At 37.2% G+C, this 27,068-nt stretch overlaps 1 protein-coding gene across 3 annotated transcripts in view; it reads right to left on the bottom strand.

The window, feature by feature from the left end:
- Positions 1-27,068, bottom strand: part of MGAT4A (alpha-1,3-mannosyl-glycoprotein 4-beta-N-acetylglucosaminyltransferase A) — a 117,903-nt gene that overhangs the window by 13,476 nt on the left and 77,359 nt on the right. For all 3 annotated transcript variants that reach the window (XM_082356175.1, XM_082356174.1, XM_082356176.1), the window contains exons 6-14: positions 18,050-18,096; positions 17,150-17,263; positions 15,326-15,401; positions 7,991-8,105; positions 6,737-6,867; positions 3,245-3,352; positions 2,940-3,133; positions 1,026-1,104; positions 302-368 (exon numbers count right to left, since the gene is read on the bottom strand). In XM_082356175.1, coding sequence (XP_082212301.1) covers positions 302-368; positions 1,026-1,104; positions 2,940-3,133; positions 3,245-3,352; positions 6,737-6,867; positions 7,991-8,105; positions 15,326-15,401; positions 17,150-17,263; positions 18,050-18,096 — 931 coding nt within the window. The remainder of the gene's footprint in view (positions 1-301; positions 369-1,025; positions 1,105-2,939; positions 3,134-3,244; positions 3,353-6,736; positions 6,868-7,990; positions 8,106-15,325; positions 15,402-17,149; positions 17,264-18,049; positions 18,097-27,068) is intronic.

The following is a 27,068-nucleotide window of genomic DNA, read 5'->3' as shown; positions in this document are numbered from 1 at the left end:
CCAGCTAAGATCATCCGGTACGAGACTGCAGAAGGCAGCTGAAGGCGGATTATCTACCAGTGACAACAGTGAAGCAGCAGATGAAGAGAGAAAGAGGAACCAGGAGATGAACCTTTGATCTGAAACCCTAGTTGGGTCAAGATAATAATAAAAGTATGTACTAGAACACAGAGAACAGGTAAAAGAGTACACTGGTATTTATAATCCTGAAGCTGCTTAATATCTGAAAAGAACTTAAAATTACTTCAGGACTAAGTCCAAAAAAGTAAAGGATATTTTACTAGTTTAAAGTAGGTATTACCTATTCTGAAATAACCATCTTCTAATCGTTTGTCTTTGGTTTCTTTGCTGATTTCCAAACCTTCACTCTAAAATAGAACAAAAACATCTTATAAATAATTACTTCTATTTAAAACAAATCTAGGCTATTAATATATCTTAATAAATATAAAAGTGGCATCTGTGGCACAGCTATCTCTGAAAAGAGAAAATGCCATGTCAGTCTTGAACCTTGAAAGGCTTATCCATCAGTATAAGTGCTCCATCTGAATCTGTATATAATATACTGTTGGCTAGAAATTTTTAATTTTAATTAATTTCCAGTTTAAATCAATTTAATAGAATGCTGTTTTCTATTAAAAATATACAGAAGTAAAGAACTGTGTGTTAACTTGAAAGAAATTAAGCATTCCTTAGAGACCAATAAATTAATTTTCTACGTTATTCAACAGGCATTAAAACTGCATGGTATTTCGGGACTCAAAATACAAACAGCAAGTAAACATTAAAGTAAAATAATGATTCATTTATTTTCCCAGTACAAATGTCCAAGTTACTCTCCAACAGGAAACAAAATAAAGGCTCTTTCTATGAAGGCAAACGGGACAATATACCAGGTGTTCCATATTGCCAAAAGAAGTTGGTATTACTCACCACTAAGGTCCTGCCATCATGAGAATTTCTTTCATAAACAGGAATAGCCTCAAATCAGGTCAAGGAAAATTTAGGGGACAAAATAGTCATACCTTTAAAGGCAAAACTTCCACAGTTGTGTTGAGCAGAATATCCCCTGGGTGTTCCTGGTTGCCACTATAGAACAAATAACTGAAACGACAAGCATAAAAATAAAAATACAGTCAGACTATCCTTGACAAAGGTTCAGAAGGGGGCCTCACCTCAGAATAAGGTCGACGACGCTGAAGTCTGTAGTGGCTGCACAGCATATGTTCTGAACAGCTGCAGGGAAATTAAAACCTAAGGGGGATGCGCAATAACTCCTCTATCAGAGGGGCATGTTTGCTGCATAACAATAATGTACTTGACAAAAAAAAAAAAAAGATGGCAGTGTTTTGTTGCTGTTGATGCAGCCATTAAAATGCTTGTGAATCACTTATGACAGAGTATATTGGATAATATATGATATAAAATTACATGTAGACCACAATCTCAAAGTAGAAAGTGCACACAGTTACCAAGAAAAAAAAAGTGTCAATATGGTCATAATGGTATCCTTGGGGTTATGATTTTTTTTCCTCATTCTTCACACCTTAAAATTTTTGTATAATGAATACATACATATGTTACACAGAGAATATTTTTCCTAACACTTCACTTCTGTATTAATAAATACAACTTCTGCTTTTTCCCCTCTCAGCAAGTAAGTTATGGTGAAAATCAAATGATCCCTTTTCTCTGTCCTAGGAAGGGTGGGTCTATGCATGGACTCCAGGAAAATTCATATATACTGTCATTTTAGAAGAATTGTGTTTCGCTAGAAAAGTGCCCTCAGTAGGGGCATAACAAATATCATTTTACAGAGGTTTATTGTAAGTGTATTTGTTGTTACTAAGTTTCATCTCTAATATATGAGCTCTTTAGCAGATTCTTTGATGGAATTATTTTTATTTTCTGAAAATAAACCCATAAATGTGGTTTGAGGCTATTCTTGTTGAGGTGAAAGAAGAGTGCTATTTCTAATTCTATGAGGACTCAAGTGTGGTGAACAATACCTCACAGGGCAGAGCTCCACTACACAGTATAAAAATGAGCATTAAGTAACAACAAAACCAATATTATATACTCATATAGGTGCAAAATATTACTCAAAAGTATTCTAATATGTCTTGCCAGTGATCTTCCCATTGCTTATAACATTTTTACACTTAAATTCCTCTTTAGAATCAGTTTAGAGTAACAAAAGAAAATTAATAGCATTTCATGTAGCTATGCATTGTTTTTGACCACCTTAAACAGAATTATTCCAAATTATTTTTGGCAGATTCTAAAAACCAAATGGCCTTCAAAGAAGAACACATAACATCACATTCTGGGGATTACAGGGAAGTATGCCACAGACAGTGTGGGGAACATACCCAAAACTGAGGAAAGATTGAAGGAATTGTGACTGTTAAGTAAAAAATGGGGAGAAAAAGTCCCAAATTTTGTAAAGTGAACAGAAATGCTGAAACACATAAAAGGGTTTTAAATTCCTCCATGGTGTACTAAAAGCACTTGCACTTCCAGCACTTACAAAAGCACTGAATAGGAATAGTCATAGTCTGTCAAATTTATCATTTGAACCAAATTGCTGGGCCATCCACTAGCTCACAGTCAAATCTTAAGGGATATTCTAGGATAAGGACGTGAAAACTAATTTGGGATTCTGAGGGAGAGTTCTACATAAAAGTATTAAAAATCTATACTAAATATACATTCAGAAATACCAATAGAATTTATCAAACATACTAAATGCTGATATTATATCTGTAAGCAACATACCCATACTGTTACTGAGTTACACAAAATGTACTTTATAATCCAACATTTAGGACTCATTGACTGCTCACATATGTTATATACACCAAAAATTCCATCATAAATCACATTATGAATAAGAGGTCTGAATTGTAAGACCAAATTATATTTCAATAATGACCTACCTTTCCACATTGACTGGCTTGTCAAATTTAAACAGGATGTAGTCTCCAGCTACTGGAGTTATAGCCCAGAAGAAATCCTCCCCCATATAAGTTTTCTCCAGTGTATGTCCTTGGTAGACCTTCAGAGAAGTAGATACCTCTGCAGGGGGGTTTACATGGATTTTAAGAAGTAATGGTTTCATGTAATCTTTATCCTAGGAGGAAAGACATATTAACAACATACGGCTCATTTATACTTAAGAAGAACAAGGATTATACAGTAGATAACAAATTGTCTGTGCATGAGAAAAAATTAAATCACCAACCGTGAGTTTCTGAATTTTTCCTGTTAGTGAAGAATGCAGACCCACATGTTGGAAAAGGGAAGGTCTGAAGCGGATCCGCAGATTTGCTTTCTGTCGATCACAATGTTTCTAAATATTAAACGGGAACGTTAGTGTTACATTATAAAGTGAAATCTTGTCCTCCTCTGAAAGATGAGAAGCCCTTTAGAAGGGTAAATATTGAAAAGAAAATCCAACTTCATCTCATAATTCCAAATCATGTTTTTTTAGGGTCCTCTTTGAGGCATTAATAGATTTGCTACCTACTTGATAAACAGACACGATGCGGAAATTAAAAATAAGCACTTCCAAGGGAAGAGTTAAGGAGTTAATTTCAACCACCTTTCAAAATAGGTCAATATAGATTTGACTTTTAATGTTAAAATGCACAAACTCTAGAGGTTTGGTTCAAATACACAAAATACCTTTAAGTGGATAATATAATGAAGAATTTGCAGATAAGAAAAAGCACATTTTGTTGCATGAAAGCAATCTGAAAATGTGAGGCAGTAAGTGGACCACAAGCAAGGAAACAACATCAAAACAGACAAATCCAGCTCAGCACAGTTGGGGGACACCTATGTTTCAGCTCTAAGTGCCCCATGGCCCAGATTTTCGATTATAACCAGCTCTCGTGTGATCATGGCGTGTAGGACCTACGGCCCCGGCAGGGCTCTCGCGCATTCATTAGCTCAGTGCTTCAGGACAGCCACGGCTACCTTGTCATGCTTTTATAAACCCTTTCCATTTTCAATGACTTTTATAAGCTTTGGGCCAAGAACATACTGAAGAAGACAAATGTATAAGACATTTCCACTTTGAAAGACCTCCAGTTATTTCCTGGGTGTGAAAATGCCAAATTTTTCTCAAGAGGTTTAACTTCATTAGCGTTATTGCTAACAGGAGAGTAGAGATGAAATTGTATACTTTATTTACACAAATAAAACACTCAAGTGGAAGGAGAGGGAAGGTAAGGGAGGGAGAGGACAGGGGAGGAGGGAGGAGAGGGGAGGTGGGAGGAGGGAGGAGAGGGGAGGTGGGATGGTGGAGGGGAGAGAGGAGGAGAAGCTGCAGTGCCTGAGACCGAGCCCGCCACTCAACACACAGGCAAGGAATGACACATTCGGGCCCGAAGAGTCAAAGCAGGTCCATACACCTTTGGAAGAATGTGTGAATGCTTTTTTTTTTTTTTAAAGTAACATTGGTTTATAACATTATATAAGTTCCAAATACACAACATTATACTTCTACTTCTGTATACACTACAGTGTTCTCACCACCAAGTCAGTTTCCATTCTTCACCATACAGTTGACCCCCTTTACCCATTTCACCCCCGCACTCAGCCCCTGCCCCATCCCCTCTGGTAACCACTACTCTGTTCTTGTAACTACGTGTTTGTTTTTGCTTGGTACTATTGGTGGGAATGTAAACTGGTACAGCCACTGTGGAAAACAGTATGGAGATTCCTCAAAAAACTAGGAAGTACCATATATGACCCAGCAATCCCACTTCTGGGTATTTATCCAAAGAACACGAAAACACTAATCAGAAAAGATACATGTACCCCTATGTTCATCACAACATTATTTACAATAGCCACGATATGGAAACAACCTAAGTACCCATCAACAGATGAATCGATAAAGATGTGCTGTGTACACACACACACACACACACAGACACACACACACAGACACACAGGAATACTACTCAAACATATAGAAGATGAAATCTTTCCATTTGCAACAACATGGATGAACCTTGAGGGTATTATGCTCAGTGAAATAAGTGTGAATGGAAGGGTCTCCCAGACCACTGTCAAAGGGATGTGATTCTGGAGCCAGCAAGTATGTGGTGACAGCTTCCATGACATCCTAGTGGAAGCAGCTGAAAAATTACGGGCCATAGAAAGAAGGGTGAAAGAATGTGTCTTCATGGTTTTAATTTTTACTTTCAGAGATTTTCACCTCACAAGCTCACTTAAGAACCTAACCACTGGGCTTCCCTGGTGGCGCAGTGGTTGAGAGTCTGCCTGCCAATGCAGGGGACACGGGTTCGAGCCCTGGTCTGGGAAGATCCCACGTGCCACGGAGCAACCTAGGCCCGTGAGCCACAACTACTGAGCCTGCGCGTCTGGAGCCTGTGCTCCGCAACAAGAGAGGCCGCGACAGTGAGAGGCCCGCGCACCGCGATGAAGAGTGGCCCCCGCTCGCCACAACTAGAGAAAGCCCTTGCACAGAAACGAAGACCCAACACAGCCATAAATAAATAAATAAATAAATAAAGTTTAAAAAAAAAAAGAACCTAACCACCATATTAGATAAAACTGCACAGGACCAATTAAAGGCAAGTGTGTTGTACAAATGTAAAGATGACGTGAATTGTTCTGTGTCCTACAATAAAAATACCTGTAAATCACAAAGAAAATACAGGTAAGGGCTTACATCATAAAAATGAGTTGATCGAATCGATTTATATGTTCAGTCATTGTTGGAAAGCTGGTACTCTGCTATTTCGCTACACACCGTGATTTGCTCTAAGAAAGTGGTTATTTTTAAAAGAGAGAGAGAGAAAGCAATAGCTTATGGACACCTGAAGAGGGTGCCCTAAAAACTAACTGGCAGATAGGATGATCAAACTGTTCTAGGGAATATAAGGTCAGGAAATCAAATTAAATATTTGTGCAAATAGGTCAACACTATAATGACATACGCGTATAATAAAGATTTCCTTGTTATTACATGTCAAAGTGACTCATTCACTTTTAAGAATGTGTACATTCATATTTTATGCTTACAGCCAATAATTTAAAAAAATTTTCCAGAGATACAATTCAAATTAGACAAGAAGAACATATTAATTTACCTTTTACAATAAGATTTCAATGGAGATAACTTAATATTTGAATAGTCCAAGCAAAAATCATTGTTTACTTACTTACCTGTCACCAACATCCCAAAGGCCAGCATATCAGCATGAACATTGGCTTCTTACAAGTAACACAATACAAAAAAGGCACACTTTTGACTTGTCATTGTTTTGGTATAAAACATGACTTCCATTCTATTCCTTATATCCAGGTGTGCTGGGGTCCGATATTGTCCCCAAAGTATTTGAAAAAAGAAAGCTGACAGAGGATGTGAAGAAAACCAAAACAACCCCACCCCCACCCTCCCCCACCGCCACAGGACAGATATGGCCAACAGCAAGGAAACACCACAGCCTCAAGACACAATAAACATTCATCAGCAATTTAAAGAAAGGTGCGCTTCACTGACTTAAAAGTCCCTCCAGAACAGGAACTTCTTGTAGTTCTAGAAAGAAGGCAAGCACTTACACTGGTAAGTGGAAACACTGTTTTCTTTCAGCTACCTATTTAACTGTTCATTTACAACATCTGGTTCCCTAAGAGTCATCACTTTCACTAAAAACATAAAAGAAGCCTCTTCCACTCACATAAGAAATTAACTTACTGCATCTTTTTCAGGGTTGCAGACTTTCACCCACAGAATATGGTCCAAGAGCCAATCAATGGGTTTCTCCTTATAGAACATAAATATGAATTCCACAATTAGAGTGAGGTCTGGCGCTTGAAACATTTTACCTGAAAAGATATTCCCAATCAGTAACTGTAATAAAGAAGCCAAGCATCAAAATGGCTTAAATGAGTGAAATCCGTACAACAAATACACTAAAGCTTGTGCTTTCACCTATAAATCATTATCAATAATTTCCCCACCTCTTATCAAAAACAAACTTGCTTTAGCTAAGTTTAGTTGTCACCTGAGTATAAACAGAAGTAGGTACTGAACTCCTAACTTTCTCCATTACAAAATCTATCATACAACTACTAGTTCAAAGGATTCAAGAAGCAAGCTGGAGATTTTTCCTTCATGTCTTATTAAAATTCATTCTTCCCATAAAAAAGGAACTTAAGAGGTTTAAGTAAAAAAAAAAATTAACTAAATCAATAAAAGCAAAAAACAAGGACTCCTGATTTTGTCTTCACTGAAACCTTCACAAATAAAGATGTTTTTTGAGTCTTAAATTAAGTTTTGAGATAAATGATCAACAAGATCAAAGCCCCAGCCTCTAATACTTACAGATTTAAAGCATTAGAGGAAGTGAAATGTTACACTCTGGGGTGTTTTTTAAGACCTATAAATTTCCTTCAACCTTCAACTTTAAACATATTCTCTCTAGTTGGATACTTTAGGAATTTTAATGAAAAAAAACGTTAAAAATAAGTACCCTTACTAGTCCATGAAAGCAACACATGAATACAAATTAATGACTGAACAAGAACTTCATGTACTATGTCAAATACCAGGAATTCCTATTAGAAAACCACTAGTGCAGGACTCTTCTTAAAAGAATCCCAATCTTGCAAAAGCTCTGGGCTTTAAAACAGGAACTTGAAGTGTCTGAGAAGAAGGAACGAGACATGCTCCCCAGGACAGTGGTTGGCTCTCTGTGGACATGAAAAGCCAGTAGGGCTGCCTTGCACAGCTCCAGAGTAAATATTACCATCTTAGAACGCTCCAAATACCGTTTTGGGTTGACTTTCAACATTTTATACACAGAAGTTTACCGAAATTAAATTTTCTCAAAAGCAATCCATTTCCAGAGGAAAAAAGACAACTTTAAGGTAAAAAAAAAAAAAAATAGTCTAAGATTCTAAGTCACAGTTATTTCTGAAAAGTAAATAAATCTAAAACTTTTCTTACCAATGAAGCCCAGCTGGGAGAACTCAAGTATCATCCATTCCTCAGAAGAAAGTTGAAGTGCAAAATTTTTTATGGTGTTAAAGTAATTCTGTTTGACAATAATATCATCTTCAAGCTAAAGAAAGTTGAACAATCATATTAATAAATCAGAAAGAGAAGGAAGATCTAAAGAGGACATTCTTTACTATGGAAAAACTCAAGCACACTTTTATAATGACAATCAAGGAAACAATGGTCAAAAATGATGAAAATATAAAAATAAATTTCAGGACTTTCCTGGAAGTCCAGTGGTTAAGACTCCATGCTCCCAATGCAGGGGGCACGGGTTCCATCCCTGGTCGGGGAACTAAGATCCCACATGCCACATGGTGCTGCCAAAAAATATATAATAATAATAATAATGATAAAACAAAAAGGAAAAATTATAAAAAATAACTAAAATAAAAATACATTTTATTAAAAGAAAGCAAGGAAAATAAAATGGCAGATGCACATAGCAAGTCAACAAAACCACTCCCTTACCATGGGAAATAACAAAACCACTCCATGAATTACTCCTTTTGGTCCTTTTATGGCTCCCAACATGATTTCACACTATCCTGTTTTCTTTTCAAAGGAAAAGAATTTTAAAGGCCTTTTAATTTTTTTTTTTTTTTTGCTTTTTACATAATACATGTAACAAGTCAAAAAAAGAAAATAGCTAGCAGCTCTCCTTCTCTGCCCTCCACCGTGCTAGTAGAAGTGACCAATGTTCAAGGTTGGGTGTGCACCCACTGGACACCTTCAATATGGGCATACAGCACAGGTAGACCCATACCTACCTCAAGGTTCCCACCACCTTTACATTTTTATTAAAAAGGGATCACATTATGAAACTGGCTTTTTTCTCTTAATATATCATGAATATCTTTCCAGGTTAAAAAGTATATATTTAAAGCATTCTCTCTAGCAGATTCATACTATTCCCTGGGATCGATGGACAAATCATTCACCTGCTCACAGGCAGACACCCTGGTTGTTTCTCATTCTTTGTCAATGCAAACAATGCTTACACTTCATATCAGTGCTATTCATTTCTGTGGGATGGGTTCCTAAAAGCTGTCTTTTTATATTTTAAAAGACATCTTCAAAATACTTAAGAAGCTGTAGCAACTCAAGAGTGCCAGTTAACCCCATGTGCTCTGCCATCACCACATGTGTTACTGGAATGTTTACCAGTTCAACAGGGAGTTGACAGAGACCAGGGATCATGAGTATCTGCAGACTTCCTCCCCAAATCTCCTTTCATAAAATTTTAAAGTCATAAGATGATTTTTTTTTACATATATACATTATTTTTTAATATTCTTTTCCACTGATGATTTTAATATCCTAAGAAAATGCTTCCTTTTCTTAATGACACATTATCATTTCTAGTTATCTGCAAGTAATTTTCACTTATTTTAGTATTTAGATTTTTTTCATGTGTTTAAGTCCTATAAGCTTTCTTCCTATCTGTGAAGAAACAGTAGCAATATTTGGAAAGGTACGATTTTGACTCACCCAATATTTACTGAGCTTTGATTATGTTCCAGACACAGTACTAAACCCTGGGAACCCACCAGTGAACAGAAAAGACAAGTTTTACACCCTCAGAGCTTGTAGGGAAGCCAGAGGGAAAACCAGACAAAGCACAAAGCCCCGCTGGCACCTAACCTTGCTTTCCCAAAGAAGAGATGCCCACACTCACACGCAAACATTGGCTGTGGACGCCCAAAGGAAAGATGACCCCCGGTACAAGGTACTTCCAAGTTTTTCCAATAAGTAGATTAAAAAACAAGCTTGGAATAGAGACGCAGACGTAGGGAACACACGTGTGGACACGGGGTGGGGGGGGAGCGGGGATGGGATGAATTGGGAGATTGGGATTGACATATATACCATGTGTAAAACAGATAGCTAGTGGGAATCTGCTATATAGCACAGGGAGCTCAGTTTGGTGCTCTGTGGTGACCTAGATGGGTGGGATGGGGGAGTGTGGGAGGGAAGTCCAAGAGGGAGGGAATATATGTACACATATAGTTGATTCACTTCGTTGTATAGCAGAAGCTAACACAACATTGTAAAGCAACTATACCCCAATTTAAAAAAAAAAACAAAAACAAGCTTGGGACTGATTTAAATATACAGAAGTGTAGGTGAAATAATTAAATGCCTACTTAAAATTTAGTACACTAAATTTGGTTACCACAGAAAATTTACATTTTTTATATTCAATTAGAAAAATTGCTTTGTTCCACTCTCACACCTCATCAAACAACTTCACTTTTTATAAAACTTTTAAAGATAACTGTAGATTCATATGCAGCTATAAAAAATAATACAGAGACCCAACATACCCGCAATATATATCCTCCAATATAATTACAGCACAATATCACTACCAGGAAATTGACTCTGATACAATTCAACCACGTTATTCTAATTTCACCAGTTTTACATGCACTCAGCTGTGTGTAGTTGTGCGTCTGTGTGTTTAGCTCCATGCAATCTTAACACGTGTACATGTGCAGGAGCACCAGTAGAGCTAGGACACAGATCAGTTCCGTCACAGGGACTCTCATGCTACCCTTGACATCCTCAGCCACCTTCCTCCTCTCCCCCCTTCCTAGCCGCTGGTAACCAAGAGTGTTCTCCATCTCCATAATTTTGTCATTTCAAGAATGCTATATAGGGACCTCCCTGGTGGCACAGTGGTTAGGAATCTGCCTGCCAATGCAGGGGACACAGGTTCCAGCCCTGGTCCGGGAACATCCCACATGCCGCGGAGCAACTAAGCTCGTGCGCCACAACTACTGAGCCCACGCGCTCTAGAGCCCACGAGCCACAACTACTGAAGCCCGCGCGCCTAGAGCCCGTGCTCCGCAACGAGAGAAGCCACCGCAATGAGAAGCCCGCACACCACAACGAAGAGTAGCCCCTGCTCACCGCAACTAGAGAAAGCCCACGCACAGCAATGAAGACCCAACGCAACCAAAAATTTAATTAATTAATTAATTAATTAATTAAATAAAAAAAAAGAATGCTATATAAAGACTGGCTTTTTAAACTGAGCATAATTCCCCTGAGATCCAAGATGTCGTGTATCATAGTTCATGTCTTTTCATTATTTGGTACTCCACGGTACGAATGCACCACAGTTTGTTTAACCAGTCACCTGCTGAAGAATATATGGGTTGTTTCCAGGGTTTGCTATTATGAATGAAGCTGCTATGAACCTGCACGTACAGGTCTTTTAGTGAATATATGTTCTTCTCTGACATCAATGTTTTATCATGGCAAGAGCCACTTTTTGAAAAATCTAACATATATCCCATTAGTAGTCGCTAGTTTATAGAGAGAAGTTAAAATACAAGATGTAAAATATTGCTTTTACAGTATGCAACTGTAGTATTTGAAAGAGGTGGAATATTATATTTACATTTTTGCTCCAATATTTTAAATGTACAAGGAGAAACCAAAAACTAATGGTGGTTACCCATGGGAGAGGGAGAAAACACGGGAAGGGGACAGGGATAAAAAGGAGACTTCTGTAAATATATCTTGTTTTATATAACTTTTGATTTGGGAATGTTATGTTTTTTTACAACTAAAAAGGAAAAAAAATCCTAAAAACTGAATACAAATGGAAACAAATGAACCTAGTTTCATATCAGGTTGTCAGTGTGGTCACACAGTATGAAGAATTTTGTCGAGTGACTTTCAAACACAGAATTTTGACTATATATCTGTATCAGGATATACTCTTAGGGAGGAAAAAAGGACGAAAAAATTTTAATTGCATTTAGTAGTCTAACTGTTAGTAGTGATATTGGTATTGTTATTTTGAAACCATTCTAGGTATACTATAGAATAAAAGAATTATGTTATTTAGATAATTTTTACTAAAACCAAGACTTTCAATGTAAGAGAAAAGAAATATATGTAGGGCTTCCCTGGTGGCGCAGTGGTTAAGAATCTGCCTGCCAATGCAGGAAACACGGGTTCGAGCCCTGGTCTGGGAAGATCCCACATGCCGCGGAGCGATTAAGCCCGTGAGCCACAACTACTGAGCCTGCGCGTCTGGAGCCTGTGCTCCGCAAAGAGAGAGGCCGTGACTGTGAGAGGCCCGCGCACCGCGATGAAGAGTGGCCCCCACTTGCCACAACTGGAGAAAGCCCTCGCACAGAAACGAAGACCCAACACAGCCAAAAATAAATATAAATAAATAAATAAATTTATAAAAAAAAAAAAAAAGAATACAAGAGCCAATTTGAAGAGATTCCCACTGGCTTATGATGGGCCAATACAAGCATCAATATGAATAATGCTTGCAAAGATTGAGGCAAACCATATCTCTTTTTAAAAATCCATGAGTTCATAACAATACTCTAAAAATGGTCACCACTGGAGATTGCTATGGTATCAACTATAAAAATTAACAAAGAGAAAGAATCAAGCATTTATTCTTCCCTTCCTTTGTGAACTATTTTTCAAGATAACCAAATGGTTAAGAAGGGAGAGTCCTTTATAGAAGAACTCTATTTATAAGAACATTACAATTCTTAGAATTAGAGAATTACCAGTTGGCAACCTCTAATGACATAAGCGATCTGGGGGAAAATAATCAATGAAAACTGAAACCACAGGACGAATGGCTGCTGGGGAGCTGTTTAATAAAGGAGAGATGAGATCGACAACCCTACACCCACTGATTAAATCTCAGCGTCACTAAAAGTGGGACAACCTGACAACAAAGTACATCACTATGTTATAAAGGAAGAACTATGCAGTACCACCTATGAAGTGTTTGCATCATCAAACAGTTTTCTAGAAGACTGTCTTCAAGTCCAAGTCATTTGTGATATAGCACTTTATGGAGCCGGGTGTGCTGCTGTAATGGGAAACTTCATTACAAGCCACAAGCAAAACACTAGGGCAGCTGACATTTTCTTTTCCCTTTAGATGTACATCTGTGATGACCACAGAGTAACCGCTGTTTCTACTGGCTTTTTTTTTTTTTTTGGCCGCGCTGCTTGGCTTGAGGGATCTTAGTTCCCCAACCAGGGATTGAACCTGCACCCTCGGCAGTGAAAGCATGAAGTCCTAATCACTGGACCGCTAGGGAATTCCCTCTATTGCCTTTTTAAAAGTACTCTTTAAAAGTCTTGGGTAGGGGATTTCCCTGGTGGCGCAGTGGTTAAGAATCCGCCTGCCAATGCAGGGGACACGGGTTCGAGCTCTGGTCCGGGAAGATTCCACATGCCATGGAGCAACTAAGCCCACACGCCACAACTACTGAATCTGTGCTCTAGAGCCCGTGAGCCACAACTACTGAAGCCTGCACACCTAGAGCCCGTGCTCCGCAACAAGAGAAGCCACTGCAGTGAGAAGCCCGTGCACCGCAACGAAGAGCAGCCCCCGCTTGCTGCAACTAGAGAAAGCCTGCGCGCAGCAACAAAGACCCAACACAGCCACAATAAATAAATAAATAAATAAAATAAATTTTTTAAAAAAAGTCTTGGGTTGGATACACCCCCAACATATGCAATCTTGAAGTCATATCCCTGGGATAATTATGAAGTCTGGATTACAATACTTTGTACATCATATTGAACTCACTGAGGGAATTCTATACATTATGTAAAGACCTGAAGGTAAAGCAACTCCCTCTTTTCTGAGGCATAATTTTTGGGCAAATAGGGTAATTTTAAGAATGTCCGGTGGATCCATATGTGAAAGAGCTGAAAAGCTGGTAGCAATCTTAATGACCAGCAATAAGATCATCGTGATAGCTGAATAATGGTACTTCAAGAAGCAATTAAAAATTATAGCAATCTATAATTACTGGCATATAAAGGTGTCTACAGTATGTTAAATGACAGCAAAACAGGCTTTAAGACAGTATGTACAGTACACTCCTGTTATAAAAAGGGTTCTATTAAATGAGTTAATATGTGAAAAACAAATTTTAAAGAACAATGCCTGACACGTGGTAAGTATGCAATAAATGTTAGTTCATAGCAGCTGTTATTGTTATAATATATCATATATTGACCCTGCTTAGGGGAAGTTTTCCTTACCATCCTCTTTCTTAACCCCCATCCTTTCCTCAATTTTTAAATATTAACTTTTCCTACACTCCCCCCAAAAGCTTTAAGGTTCCATTAATTCTTCCCTTGGAAGAAAATTGGAAACAAATTTTAAAAGTGATATAGCTACACTTTTAAATTCTCTCTATAAAGTTCTTGATCATAATGTAAATATTTATATATTGGCCCTAGAACAAAGAGCAAGGTTCAACTACCATAATATTTGGTATACATTAAAATAAAATTCTGTGAAATTATTATCTTAAAACTAAAATCAGACTTCTCTAATGTATTTAGAGGAAACGTACTACCTGTATCTAGGATATTGTGGTTTTTTATATGCACACCTGTTGGATCCTGTTATAGACAATGTCGCACTCTATCATCTTTTCCATTTTCCATCCTGTGAACCAAGGAAGGGTTCACGCACACTTGAATGCAGCTGGCCCGAGGTACAATGTCAAAGGAGACAAAGTCTGCCCTCAAGACTGCCCACCTTCCCATGTGATGCCAGCCTCTTTTCTTCTTTCTTTCCCTCCCCAGCCCCTGCCAACAGCTGCTTAATCATGTCCTTCCTGTTCAGGGACCAGGGCTGCTTCTTGCCACTCTCATCCAAACATCCACCCAGGAGAGGATCTAATAAACTTTTTATACTGGAAAAAAAAATAATTGACAGGCTTCGCGTGCCATATACCTCTCAGGGGTATTTGCATTTTGAACAAGGGATAAAGACGTTTGGTTAAAGAAGTGAAATTCCAGTGGTGAAATTTAAGCTTAAGTATTTTTTTTTTTTAAGCTTAAGTATTAAATGGAGAATGAGGTTTGAAAGAAACAAGAGCTTCCTAGAATTACTTAAGGTGTTGCCTACCTGGCTAACTTAAAACCCGTATCATGATGGACTTACTGTTTTAGCCATGCTGCTAAAAGTTGCACCATTAGAACTAAATGTCAGCTTTATTATCTTCAGTACAAATGAAAATGTACTGAAGCGCACAAAACAACTATTTACCATAAGACCACCAAAATAATTATGAGCTAAACCAGCGAGTAGAGCTGCAGAGCCCATGTTCTCAGTGACATGATCAACCCTTCTGCTCTGGCATACTGTTATGATCTTATATATTTTAGAGGGTTTATGCTTTCAAAATTTCGTTTTAATGAAAATATACCCTTCATATTACTTTTTCTTTAAAAGTGTGGAAAAAAAAACCAAACACACACTTACCTGGATGTAATATGTGCCCTTTTCCTGAGCATACATCATTAGAAAACAATAATCGAGGTTTTGCTTTGTTCTCCATCTGAAATAAAAATTTTCAAAAAAAGTTAGGGACTTCCCTGGTGGCACGGTGGTTAAGAATCCACCTGCCAATGCAGGGGACACGGGTTTTATCCCTGGCCCGGGAAGATCCCATATGCCGCTGAGCAACTAAGCCCATGTGCCACAACTACTGAGCCCGCACTCTAGAGCCCGAGAGCCACAACTACTGAGCCTGCGTGCCATAACTACTGAGGCCCACACGCCTAGAGCCCGTGCTCCGCAACAAGAGAAGCCAGTGCAATGAGAAGATCGCCCACCGCAACGAAGAGTAGCCCCCGCTCGCCACAACTAGAGAAAGTCTGTGCGCAGCGACGAAGACCCAACGCAGCCAAAAAATAAATAAAAATAAGTTAGGAATCAGACTCAAAGTTAGCAAAATAAGGTTAGATGTATAATATTTTATAATATATAAAATATTGTATAATATATACATATATGCAATATATACATCACATATTGTATATACGATATTATATACACAATGTATAGTTATGTATCAGATAGATAGGTAGATAAATAGATGGATGGATATCACACATACAGGATTTATCCACTTAGGAGAGAGTGAATGAGAATTCACTCTTCTCTAATGAAGGCTTTATCGAAATATATGCTCAAAAACACTAATCCTCAAGGCGTCCTGAGGAAAAAAGGAGTCTAATGTCAAGTAAGTTTGGGAAGGACACATATTCCTCTTCTAGAGACGTATTAGTATATTAGAGGCATTGAAACATTCAGCAGTAAATACATTTCTTGAAAAAAAGTTTTTAATCCAATATTTTCCAAATTTTCTTGACCACAGCCCCCTTTTCCAGTAATATCTTAATGTCTCTAGGAACCAGTGCTTCACATACAGGTAAAAATGCTTTAAAAACCCAAAACATCATATTGAAATTTACAATATTAGGTCCTTTTGGTGAATTCTTGGCAGTCTACAGAAACACACTGACCAATGTGAATAAGAGAAGTGGCTTTTCTAAAAGCCAGTTTAAAAAAAAAAGCACACAATAAAATAAAAGCTTTGAACCACTAAGTAAACTTCTCCAGAAAAATACCTTACAAGCTGATATGAATTTAATGAGTCTATCCAGAGTTTTTTTTCAAACAAATTCAATCTTAAATTTTTAAAATAACATTATATTTATTGAGAGATAATTAACCAATTATAGGGACATATCTGTTTTTGTGACAAATTAACAACTCAAGAAATACAATAAATCTCTTCCCAACACAGTGTTTTTGTCCTTTTTTCTGGTTATAGGCAATCCCAAAATAATGCCAATATCTCTTAGCTTACTTTGTCTTTAATAACAACACAAGGAAAGTTTCTAACTCTTTCAATTTTAGAGATTCAGAGATAAATAAATTCAATTGACTAATGATTTTATTGCAATTCAGTTCTGCACAAGAGTATTATTGTTTTTATCACTTTTATTGGATCTGTTCTCATTTATGTTACATAGAGACATGAGATTTCTATCTGGACTAACTTTTGAGTTATACTGAATATACTCTTAAGAAAAGTTATAACAACACAGAGCAGCATGGTTATAAAATTCATTAGGTTTACCAAATTCAACCTCTCATCAGAAACTCCACAGAATTTCCAATAAAATAATCAAAAAGTCATTAGCTCTCAACTAATTAGCTCAACCCTAAAATGAGTTAAGCTTCGATAAACAAGGATGACATTTATTGCCTATTATACTCAAGGGTGCACAGGCTTACCTTATTCTTTCTTTAGAATCTCCAAATGTCTCCTTTAAGTTTGTCAAGTCAGGATAATAGCTTTCAGGAGGTGATATTATTTCCACCAAGCCAGAACTGATTTCTTTAGAAAATCTATCATGAGAAAGGTTGGCTGAGTTATTTAAGTTCTGTGGGATTTTATATCTTAACGATCAACTTATATGTATAACATAAAAATACATTTTAAAAAATCTCTGGTTTTAGCATACTGATAGACAAAGGTAGAGCCACAGTATCTTAAACAAGGACCTTTGCTTCTCTTTTGTCTTTCTTTTTAAAGTAAAAGATATGTCTTTTGGGGGCAACAAGAGATACATTTCAATGAAGAAACCCATATCAGGACTAATTTCATGATACTGCTCTTAAAACTACAAAGGCAATATTATAAAAACTAATGGTATCTGCAACTTACTAAGCTGTCCATCTGTTACCTGCTATGTGCCCTACTCACAATAAACTGTTAATAAACCTTTGCAGATTTTTAGACATAGTTTAGCACTGAGGTTTGAAACTGCTACCTGACTAGCTGCCCTGACAGCAGAAATTTTTTTTCTTGCTAAACAGAGTGTGAAAGATTTAAGTGATCTCATATGACTCTCTATTCACTGTCTTCAAGATTAAAGATTGTTGTTTGATAGTGTTACATATATATGACATTCAAGTCTTTTCCAAAATGAAATACACCAATGTATCCTATCAGACAACTTGATATATACACACATACTTTATGATAATATAAAAGACCAATGATAGGTGGTCCAGTGAACACTGAACTCCACAGAAAAAATGAACTGTAAAAGAAGGTGTTTTCTTTTAGCAAAAAGCCAAGAGATAATAGTAACTAGAATATTTTCATTTCCATAATTAAGAAGAACTTACTCTTTCTCCAGGTTGGCTACAACACCATTTACATAATCAATATCTGTCTGGGAGAGAAAAAAACAATTATACCAACATTCATGTTTTTATATTTTTATCTTTATATTTTATTTAACTTTTAATTCTGAACTGAAAATTAAATAAATGATTAAAACATTCATTGAAAACATGAAATTTTCAGACAACTTATGGGATTTGCACTTCCATATTCTACTGTATTGCACTGCTATATATCACTGAGTACTAACCAATACAATAAGCAGATTCTTAAGTTTTTATTGTTTTCAATTGTCTATGTTCAATTCAGTAGAAAAAACTGAGCACAGAAACTATTTCTACTTCTTCTGCAACATCCAAACTGTAAGTAGTGAATAAATAACAGATGCAGAATGCTATAGGGAAAGATTTTTCCACTTGGAATCATAAAACCCAGGTTCCAGATTTGCCTCTCTAGCTACTGGCCTGTATAATCTAAAGAAAGTCACTCTCTGAGCCTGTTTCCTATTCTATTTAAAGAAAAACAGGGGGGGGGGGTTGGGAGGAAATAATACCTCAGACACTATGACATTACATGATAAAGCTATGTAATAAAAAGCAGTGTTATTCTGTATTATTGTTATTATTTTATTATTAAGCTGATAATGAGAACCCAAGTCAAGAGTACTTTAATCAGTCAGAAAAAAACGTTTATCAAACCTGTGAACTTCTAAATTATATATACAAGTGGAGAGCCAATACTCCTGACCAATTTTTAACTACAGTGACAACTTAAAATGCTCAACTGTTAGAAGGAATCAACGATATATCTCGTACAATCTATGTTATAAAAGACTGCCAAAACACTTAATACTTGAGGAAGATAAGCTTTATCTTTTTTGGTTTAACACTGGAAATTACAAAACTACTGAATTATAAAAAGTTGTTTTAGAGGAGACTTTTTGGAAAAGTATTTTAACTTTAATTTCTGTTAATTGAAAGTAATTCCTATTTTTATCGTTAAAGATGTAGGAGTGAGACAACTTATTAAGACCATGTCCTTCAAACTCTTAAAGAACTATGGAAACACAACTAGCACACAGCTCAAAACCCTCCGTCCTTCCCCTACATAAACCCAAACACATCCTACTATTCATCAGGCTATGATTTTAGAGAACATAATCAAGTCTGGTTTATATAACCTTTAATGAGTTTAGTAAGATCTGAAATTCAATTTGATAAGCATTTATTGAGAGCCAGTGATTTGCCTATCCAAGGAAACAGGAATACAGATGAACAAGACCAGCTCCCTGTCCAGTAAGCTGTCCAAGAGGGCGGCCAAGAAGAATAAGTTTATGTGAACATAGATCTATTATGTAATGTATAATAAAATTTATGAAATGCAAGTGATCCATATCTAAAAATACACATAATCCTTATGTTGCATGTTAACTAACGCAACTAGCAAAAGACTCACTTAAGCGACGGTAATTGGTGTCACCATTATATACCAGAAGCGATCCTACCTGGTATCAGCCAAGGGAGTGATCGTGGGGCTCCTCTGAAGAAAGTAAACATGTAACTGGCCTAGAAACACACAGCCAAGCCAGTCTTTGTCCCCATTTGGGCCTCTACTTGCCTCTCCCCAACTCTTATATGTTGGCCATAAGACAGGCAGTCTCTGAGATATTGGGGGCTTCATTGCTTTAAATTAAAACAACGCTTTTTCCTGCAATCTTTTTTTTTTTTCTTTATTGAAGTATAATTGCTTCACAATGGTGTGTTAGTTTCTGCTTTATAACAAAGTGAATCAGCTATACATATACATATATCCCCATATCTCCTCCCTCCCGCATCTCCCTCCCTCCCAACCTCCCCATCCCACCCCCCCAGGCGGTCACAATCCTGCAATCTTTTTTAAAGGTCTGTGGAGACTTTTTAAAAGGTACTATTTTTGTTTTTATTTCCATTTCTCTAGGAGGTGGGTCAAAAAGGATCTTGCTGTGATTTATGTCCTAGAATGTTCTGCCTATGTTTTCCTCTAAGAGTTTGATAGTGTCTGGCCTTACATTTAGGTCTTTAATCCATTCAATTTATCTTTGTGTATGGTGTTAGGAAGTGTTCTAATTTCATTCTTTTATGTGTAGCTGTCCAGTTTTCCCAGCACCACAAAAATAAACAAATGGGACCTAATGAAACTTAAAAGCTTTTGTACAGTGAAGGAAAGCATAAACAAGACGAAAAGACAACCCTCAGAATGGGAGAAAATATTTGCAAATGAAGCAACTGACAAAGGATTAATCTCTAAAATATACAAGCAGCTCATGCAGCTCAATATCATAAAAAACAAACAACCCAATCCCAAAATGGGCAGAAGACCGAAATAGACATTTCTCCAAAGAAGATATACAGATTGCCAACGAACACATGAAAGGATGCTCAACATCATTAATCATTACAGAAACGCAAATCAAAACTACAATGAGATATCATCCCACACTGGTCAGAATGGCCATCATCAAAAAATCTACAAACAATCAATGCTGGAGAGGGTGTGGAGAAAAGGGAACGCTCTTGCGTTGGTGGGAATGTAAATTGATACAGCCACTATGGAGAACAGTATGGAGGTTCCTTAAAAAACTAAAAATAGAACTACCATACGACCCAGCAATCCCACTACTCGGCATATACCCTGAGAAAACCATAATTCAAAAAGAGTCATGTACCACAATGTTCATTGCAGCTCTATTTACAATAGCCAGGACATGGAAGCAACCTAAGTGTACATCAACAGATGAATGGACAAAGAAGACGCAGCACATACATACAACGGAATATTACTCAGCCATAAAAAGAAACGAAATTGAGTTATTTGTAGTGAGGTGGATGGACCTAGAGTCATACAGAGTGAAGTAAGTCAGAAAGAGAAAAACAAATACCGTATGCTAACACATATATATGGAATCTAAAAAAAAAAAAAAGTTCTGAAGAACCTAGTGGCAGAACAGGAATAAAGATGCAGACGTAGAGAATGGACTTGAGGACGTAGGGAGGGGGAAGTGTAAGCTGGGACGAAGTGAGAGAGTGGCATGGACTTATATATACTACCAAATGTAAAATAGCTAGTGGGAAGCAGCCGCATAGCACAGAGAGATCAGCTCAGTGCTTTGTGACCACCTAGAGGGTTGGGATAGGGAGGGAGACGCAAGAGGGAAGAGATATGGGGATGTATGTATATGTATAACTGATTCACTTCGTTATAAAGCAGAAACTAACACACCATTGTAAAGCAGTTATACTCCAATAAAGATATTTAAAAAAAAAAAGGTAATATTGTCCTCCAATTCTGAGAATATATCCGTGAATCTATAAATGAGATATGTATATTCTTAGGGTATGTGAGTGATAATGATTGGGACAGGTGGGAAAAAGAGTAGACATACATAGTGAAAGAAGAAAGAGCATTCCCCCCACCCCCGAAGAAATCAAGTCTTCTTCACGGTTAAGTAAAATTAAATTTTTTAATTAAAACTAAAAGATTTATTAATACATACTGCAACATGAATGAACCTTGAAAACACTATGCTAAGTGAAAGAAGCCAGTCACAAAGGACCACACATTTTATAATTGCACTTATATAAAATGTCCAGTATTTTTTAAAAATCTATAGAGACAGGAAGTAGATTAGTGGTTGTCTAGGGCTGGGGAGAGAGCAGTATTAATGGGTAATGGCTAAGGGGTGCAGAAATTTCTCTTTGAGGTGATGAAAATCTTCCAGAAATTGATTGAGATGGTGGCTACAGAACTCTGACTTTAAATAGGTGAGTTGTATGTTATATGAATCCCAAAAAAAAAATAAATAAATAATCAAAAACACAAAAACTAAGAGATAGAAAAAAGTTAAATGTAAAAAAAAAGTATTTCAGATTGTGCATACAGAACTATGGGTCAAGCGGCTTCTCTTAGGGATGTATAAGGAAAAGTTTAAGAAGCATAAAAGCAGGTTCAAGTAAGTCACTAATACTGACACCAATTCATCAGCATAGAGTCATACACACGTAACAATTCATCAACATATACACTTGGCTTAAGAATCAATTTTTCCAGTGGTGTATAAATTAGATGAAATGACAGTAATAAATTCCAATCTTTACTTTAAATCAATAATTTATAAAGTCCAAATGGAAAAGAAATAATTCTTTGCCAAATGTCACGGCAGTCAGGAAACTGTAACAAAGTCATACAATTTCAGGGAAACTTTCAATTAAAATCAATATATAAAATAACACATCACTTTTGAATATGCTATAGCTGTCGTGTTCAGTAATACTGCAAAGAACAAATATGTGAAATAGAAATCTGAGTGAAAAGATACTTCTAGAAATAAATTATAGAAATTTATTTCTAATGGCCCAAAGAATAAAACAGAAAGTTAGAGGCAACCTCCTGTGAAAGATAAACAAACGTTACAAATGTCAGAAACTTTTAACAGTTACCAGTTGTAAAACAGTTACCCAGATGAAAAAGAAGGAAGAAATTTTAAGCACTAGATCAGAAAAGAACATAAAATTAAAAGGACTGAATTTTAAATAACTTGAAGGTAAAAACTGATTTTTAAAAATGTCCTTTATATGTAAATTTACTATCTTCTTTCCAATCATTTCATTCCACAAATATTTACTTGGTGTCTACACCATAAGCGGGGATATTTATATCCGTATCGTATCCGTATCATCAAGCTCTGAGTTTAGATTAGCAAATAAAATAGATAAGATCTCTGCCTTGTGAAATTTAAAATTTGTGGAAGATGCAGTCCATAAAGAAAACCAAAATTATATATATATATATATTTATAACTGAATATTTATTAAGTGCTATATAACTAGTATGCAATAATAGAGAAAAGCAAGCAACCTATTTACACAGGATAGTCAAAGAAAGTCTGAAGATTTGACATCTGAGCCCAAATCTGATACATATTTCTATTCAAATCGACAAAAATAAACAGAAAATACTAAAAGGAATAATGTAAATTAATTGATATGTTAATTAGGGCTTTGCCTCTGCCCTTAGACAGGGTATGTGCAAGATAATCCACTGGAATAGATCATAGCGTAAAATTTTCTATTTTGTATATATTTTAGAGGGTATAATATGCTATTATTATACACATGTACAGACTGGGGGCTGCTGCCCAATGCGATACTGAGCGGGAAAGCTGGGCTTGCACTGCTGTACTGGAAAAGACCAGTCCTGGTGAGACAGGAAGGCTGAATTAGCCAAACAGGCCACCAAGCGGTCACTGGAAATAGGCCATAAAAATAAGGATGATATCCACCACCTTTGCTGGTTATCTTCTAAATAACCTCTGATGGCTTTATATCACTCGGTTGATAGCTCTGTTCCAAGTCTTCCCCATCCTTGTTCCTAGTGGCTAAATTTTCTTCTAGTTATGGGTCGCTTTTTGGGGGGCTCCTTGGCATACTGGCTAACAACAACAATTTTTTATTTGATACTGGACATTACAAATGGACAGTGCTGAGTGTCTTGATTTTGTTGTCTTCTTTCAGAAAGCGCTGAGCTTTATTCCAGCAGGAGTTATCTGTGGATCGGTTGATCCTTAAAGGCCTCTAAGCTTTGCTGGGGTGGGCTGAGAATAACCACTTCAAGGATGACCACTTCCTTGGGCGTCTCCACTGAACGTCCTGGGTTATCACCAGGTGCTCACCGTTCCGGCTGGTCAACCTCATCCTACGTGAGCAACGGGATATGGTCAGGTTACAGCTCCCTGATCATCCTTTTTCCAAACCTGTGGAGCTTCACCCTGTGTATGTGGGTCCCTATCCAACAAAGACTCAAAGGCACCATCATCTTCTGTGCAGCGTCTCTGTTCTGCAATTTCCAGCTGCTCTCTTCGGGATTCCCCTTCCTGCAACGTGATCTGGAAATATCTCCAGGCAGAAAGTTGGGACAATAGTGGTGCTCATTTCTCTCTCTCAGGGAATCACATCCTGCTGTCCACTGTCTGAGAACAACTGGATTGTATATTTTGTCTAGCTTTTTAGTTGCTTATAGCACGAAGGTAAGTCCAGTCCTTATGAACTCCATCATGGCTGGTAGCAGACGTCAGTTTTATATAATAAAGAACCAATGAGAATTCCAGAAAGATAATGGGTACAAGTGACAAATCAAAAGGACTAAAATGACAGGCCTGTGCCAGAATGGGGCTGGCAGCTCATAATAAATTTTGTTTCCCTAGGGGTCCAAGGAAAAGGTTTTCCTGTACACCTAGTGCTTGGTTTTTAAGGTTCTTTAAATTCAGTGCAGATGTACCAACAAAGGCCAACAAATACCACAGTTAGCTTGTAGTTTCTAAAATAGTCAAGCTGTTCAAAGATAAGAGTGAGAAAGCGGAAGTTAAAAGGACACACAAGAGAAAAAAAGAAACCTACTTCTTCATTTTCAATATATCTCTCATAGTCTTTCTTCCTTTCCTTCTCCTAACAGTCAGCTGATGCTACAGCAACAGTTCTCAAACTTTTGTGATCAGAACCCATTCAGTTCAAAATATGTTCCTAGTTTGATGACTTCTCACCACCGCCAAGCCTAGCCTGGATTATTACAAGTTTTCTAAGTAGCCTCCTCGCTTCTGCCCTTTCCAAAGCAGCCACTGTGATCCTTTTAAAAGGTGAGCTATACCAAAAATGCATAACTGCAATCTAATCATGAGAAAACATGAGACAGACCCAAATTGAGACATTCCACAAAATAACTGACTAGTACTCATGAAAAGTCTCCGAGTTCATGAAACACAAGAAAAGACTGAGGAACTGTCAAAGATAGGAGGAAATTGGACTTCCCGGGTGGCACAATGGTTAAGAATCTGCCTGCCAATGCAGGGGACACGGGTTTGAGCCCTGGTCTGGGAAGATCCCACATGCCGCGGAGCAACTAAGCCCGTGCACCACAACTACTGAGCCTGCGCTCTAGAGCCCGCGAGCCACAACTACTGAGCCCACGTGCCACAACTACTGAAGCCCGCACGCCTAGAGCCTGTGCTCCACAACAAGAAGCCACCACAATGAGAAGCCCGCGCAACGCAACAAAGAGTAGCCCCCGCTCACCGCAACTAGAGAAAGCCCGTGTGCAGCAACGAAGACCCAACACAGCCAAAAATAAATAAATAAATTTAAAAAAAAAGATAGGAGGAAATTAAGGAATCAGAACAACTAAATGTGGTGTGATATTTTGGATTGTACACTGGAAGAGACAAATGATCTTAGGTGGAAAAATGTGGAATGTGAATAATGTCTACAGTTTGGCTAATAGTATTATATCAATGTTCATTCCCTGGTCTTGATTATTTGGCTACATAAGTTGTTAACATCAGAGCAGTGAAGGGAATACTCTGCATTACTTCTGCAACTTTTCTGTAAATCTAAGTTATTTCAAAATAAAGTTTTTTAAAGTGCCTTCAAAGAAAAAAAAACGTAAGTAAAGTGTCTTCTCTACTTGAAACCCTCAAATGGCTTTCCAGATTAGCAGTTCACAAGACAGACCCACTCCCTGTTTTCATAAAGTAAAATTTTATTGGAACACAACCCCATCCTTTCATTTACATATTGTTTCTGGTGTTTTCGGGGCTACAACAGCAGAGTTGAACAGCTGCAACAGAGACTGTATGGCCTGCAAAGCCTAAAATATTTGTCATGTGGCCCTTTACAAAAAAACTTTGCCACAGTTCCCTGACTGAGGGTAAAAGCAAAGTTCTCACGATGACCTGTAATGTCCTCAGTGATCTGGCCCAACCTACTCCTCCTCTGCCGACCTCCTACTGCTAAGCCCCTCACCTTTTCTGCTCCAGCCACACAGGCCTCTCCTTGCTGTTTCACAAAATGTGCCCAGCAATGCTCTCACCTGAGGGCCTTGGCACATGCTGTTAGTCTGCTTGGACTGTGCAACTCTTGCACCCTTCAGGTCTCTGCCCGAATGTCCTGACCACTCTAATAAACCATCCCTTGGCAACCCTGAACTCCCTTTCTTGTTTACTCTGATTTATTCTCCACAGCATTCTCTACCATCTAACACATCATATATTTGTTTTTTATCTGTCCTTCTCTACAATGTAAGTTTCATGGGGCAGAGGCTTTGTTTTATTCGATGATATGCCTAACACTTACTGCTGCTTCAGTAAATATCTGTTGAATTACAAGCAAGTTTTACAGGATATTATATATATACACATACATATATATGTGTGTATATGTTTTTATATATATATATTTTTTTCTTCTTGACTGGCATTTCTGTGATTTATAACCAATGCATAAGTAAACATCTTAAAATATACCTTCTAAAACAATTACAGGCCAAAAATACTACTGAAGCACCAAGACAGTAATCTGTGATTTAAAATCAAGAATAGAAACAACTAATAACTAGACAGATAATCAGCAAGTCTGCAGAAGGCTTGAACAACACTATCAACCAACTTGACCTAACAGGCATCTATAAAACACTCCTCTCGACAACAGCAGATTCCATTCTTTTTAAACCACACGGAACCTTATCAGGGTAGACCATACACAAGTCCATAAACAAGTATTTATAAATTTAAAAGGTCTGAAATCATGCAAAGTTTGTTCTCTGACTACAATGGAGCTGAATTAGAAATCAAACAAGAGAAGGAAGTTTGGGAAATACACAAACAGATAAAAATTAAACAACACATTTCTAAATAAACCATGAGTAAAAGAATTACAAGGGGATTTAGAAAGTATTTTGATCTGAATGAAAATTAAAACTTGACATACCAAAATTTATGGGAAGCAGCTAAACTGGTACTCAGAAGGGAGATTTAGAGCTTTAAACTGCCTATATTAGGAAAAGAAACTCTCCAACCAATAATCTAAGCGTTCACCTTAAAAACCTAGAAAAAGAAAAGTAAACCAAACTAAGAGTAAGCAGAAGGAAGCAAACAGTAAAGAGTGGAAATTAATGAAATAGAAAAATAGAGAAATGATAAACAACAAGGTCCTACCA

Source organism: Balaenoptera borealis (genome assembly GCF_965194805.1).
Source record: "Balaenoptera borealis genome assembly, chromosome: 15".
Taxonomy (NCBI): Eukaryota; Metazoa; Chordata; class Mammalia; order Artiodactyla; family Balaenopteridae; genus Balaenoptera; species Balaenoptera borealis.
This window is presented reverse-complemented; position numbering and strand designations above follow the sequence as displayed.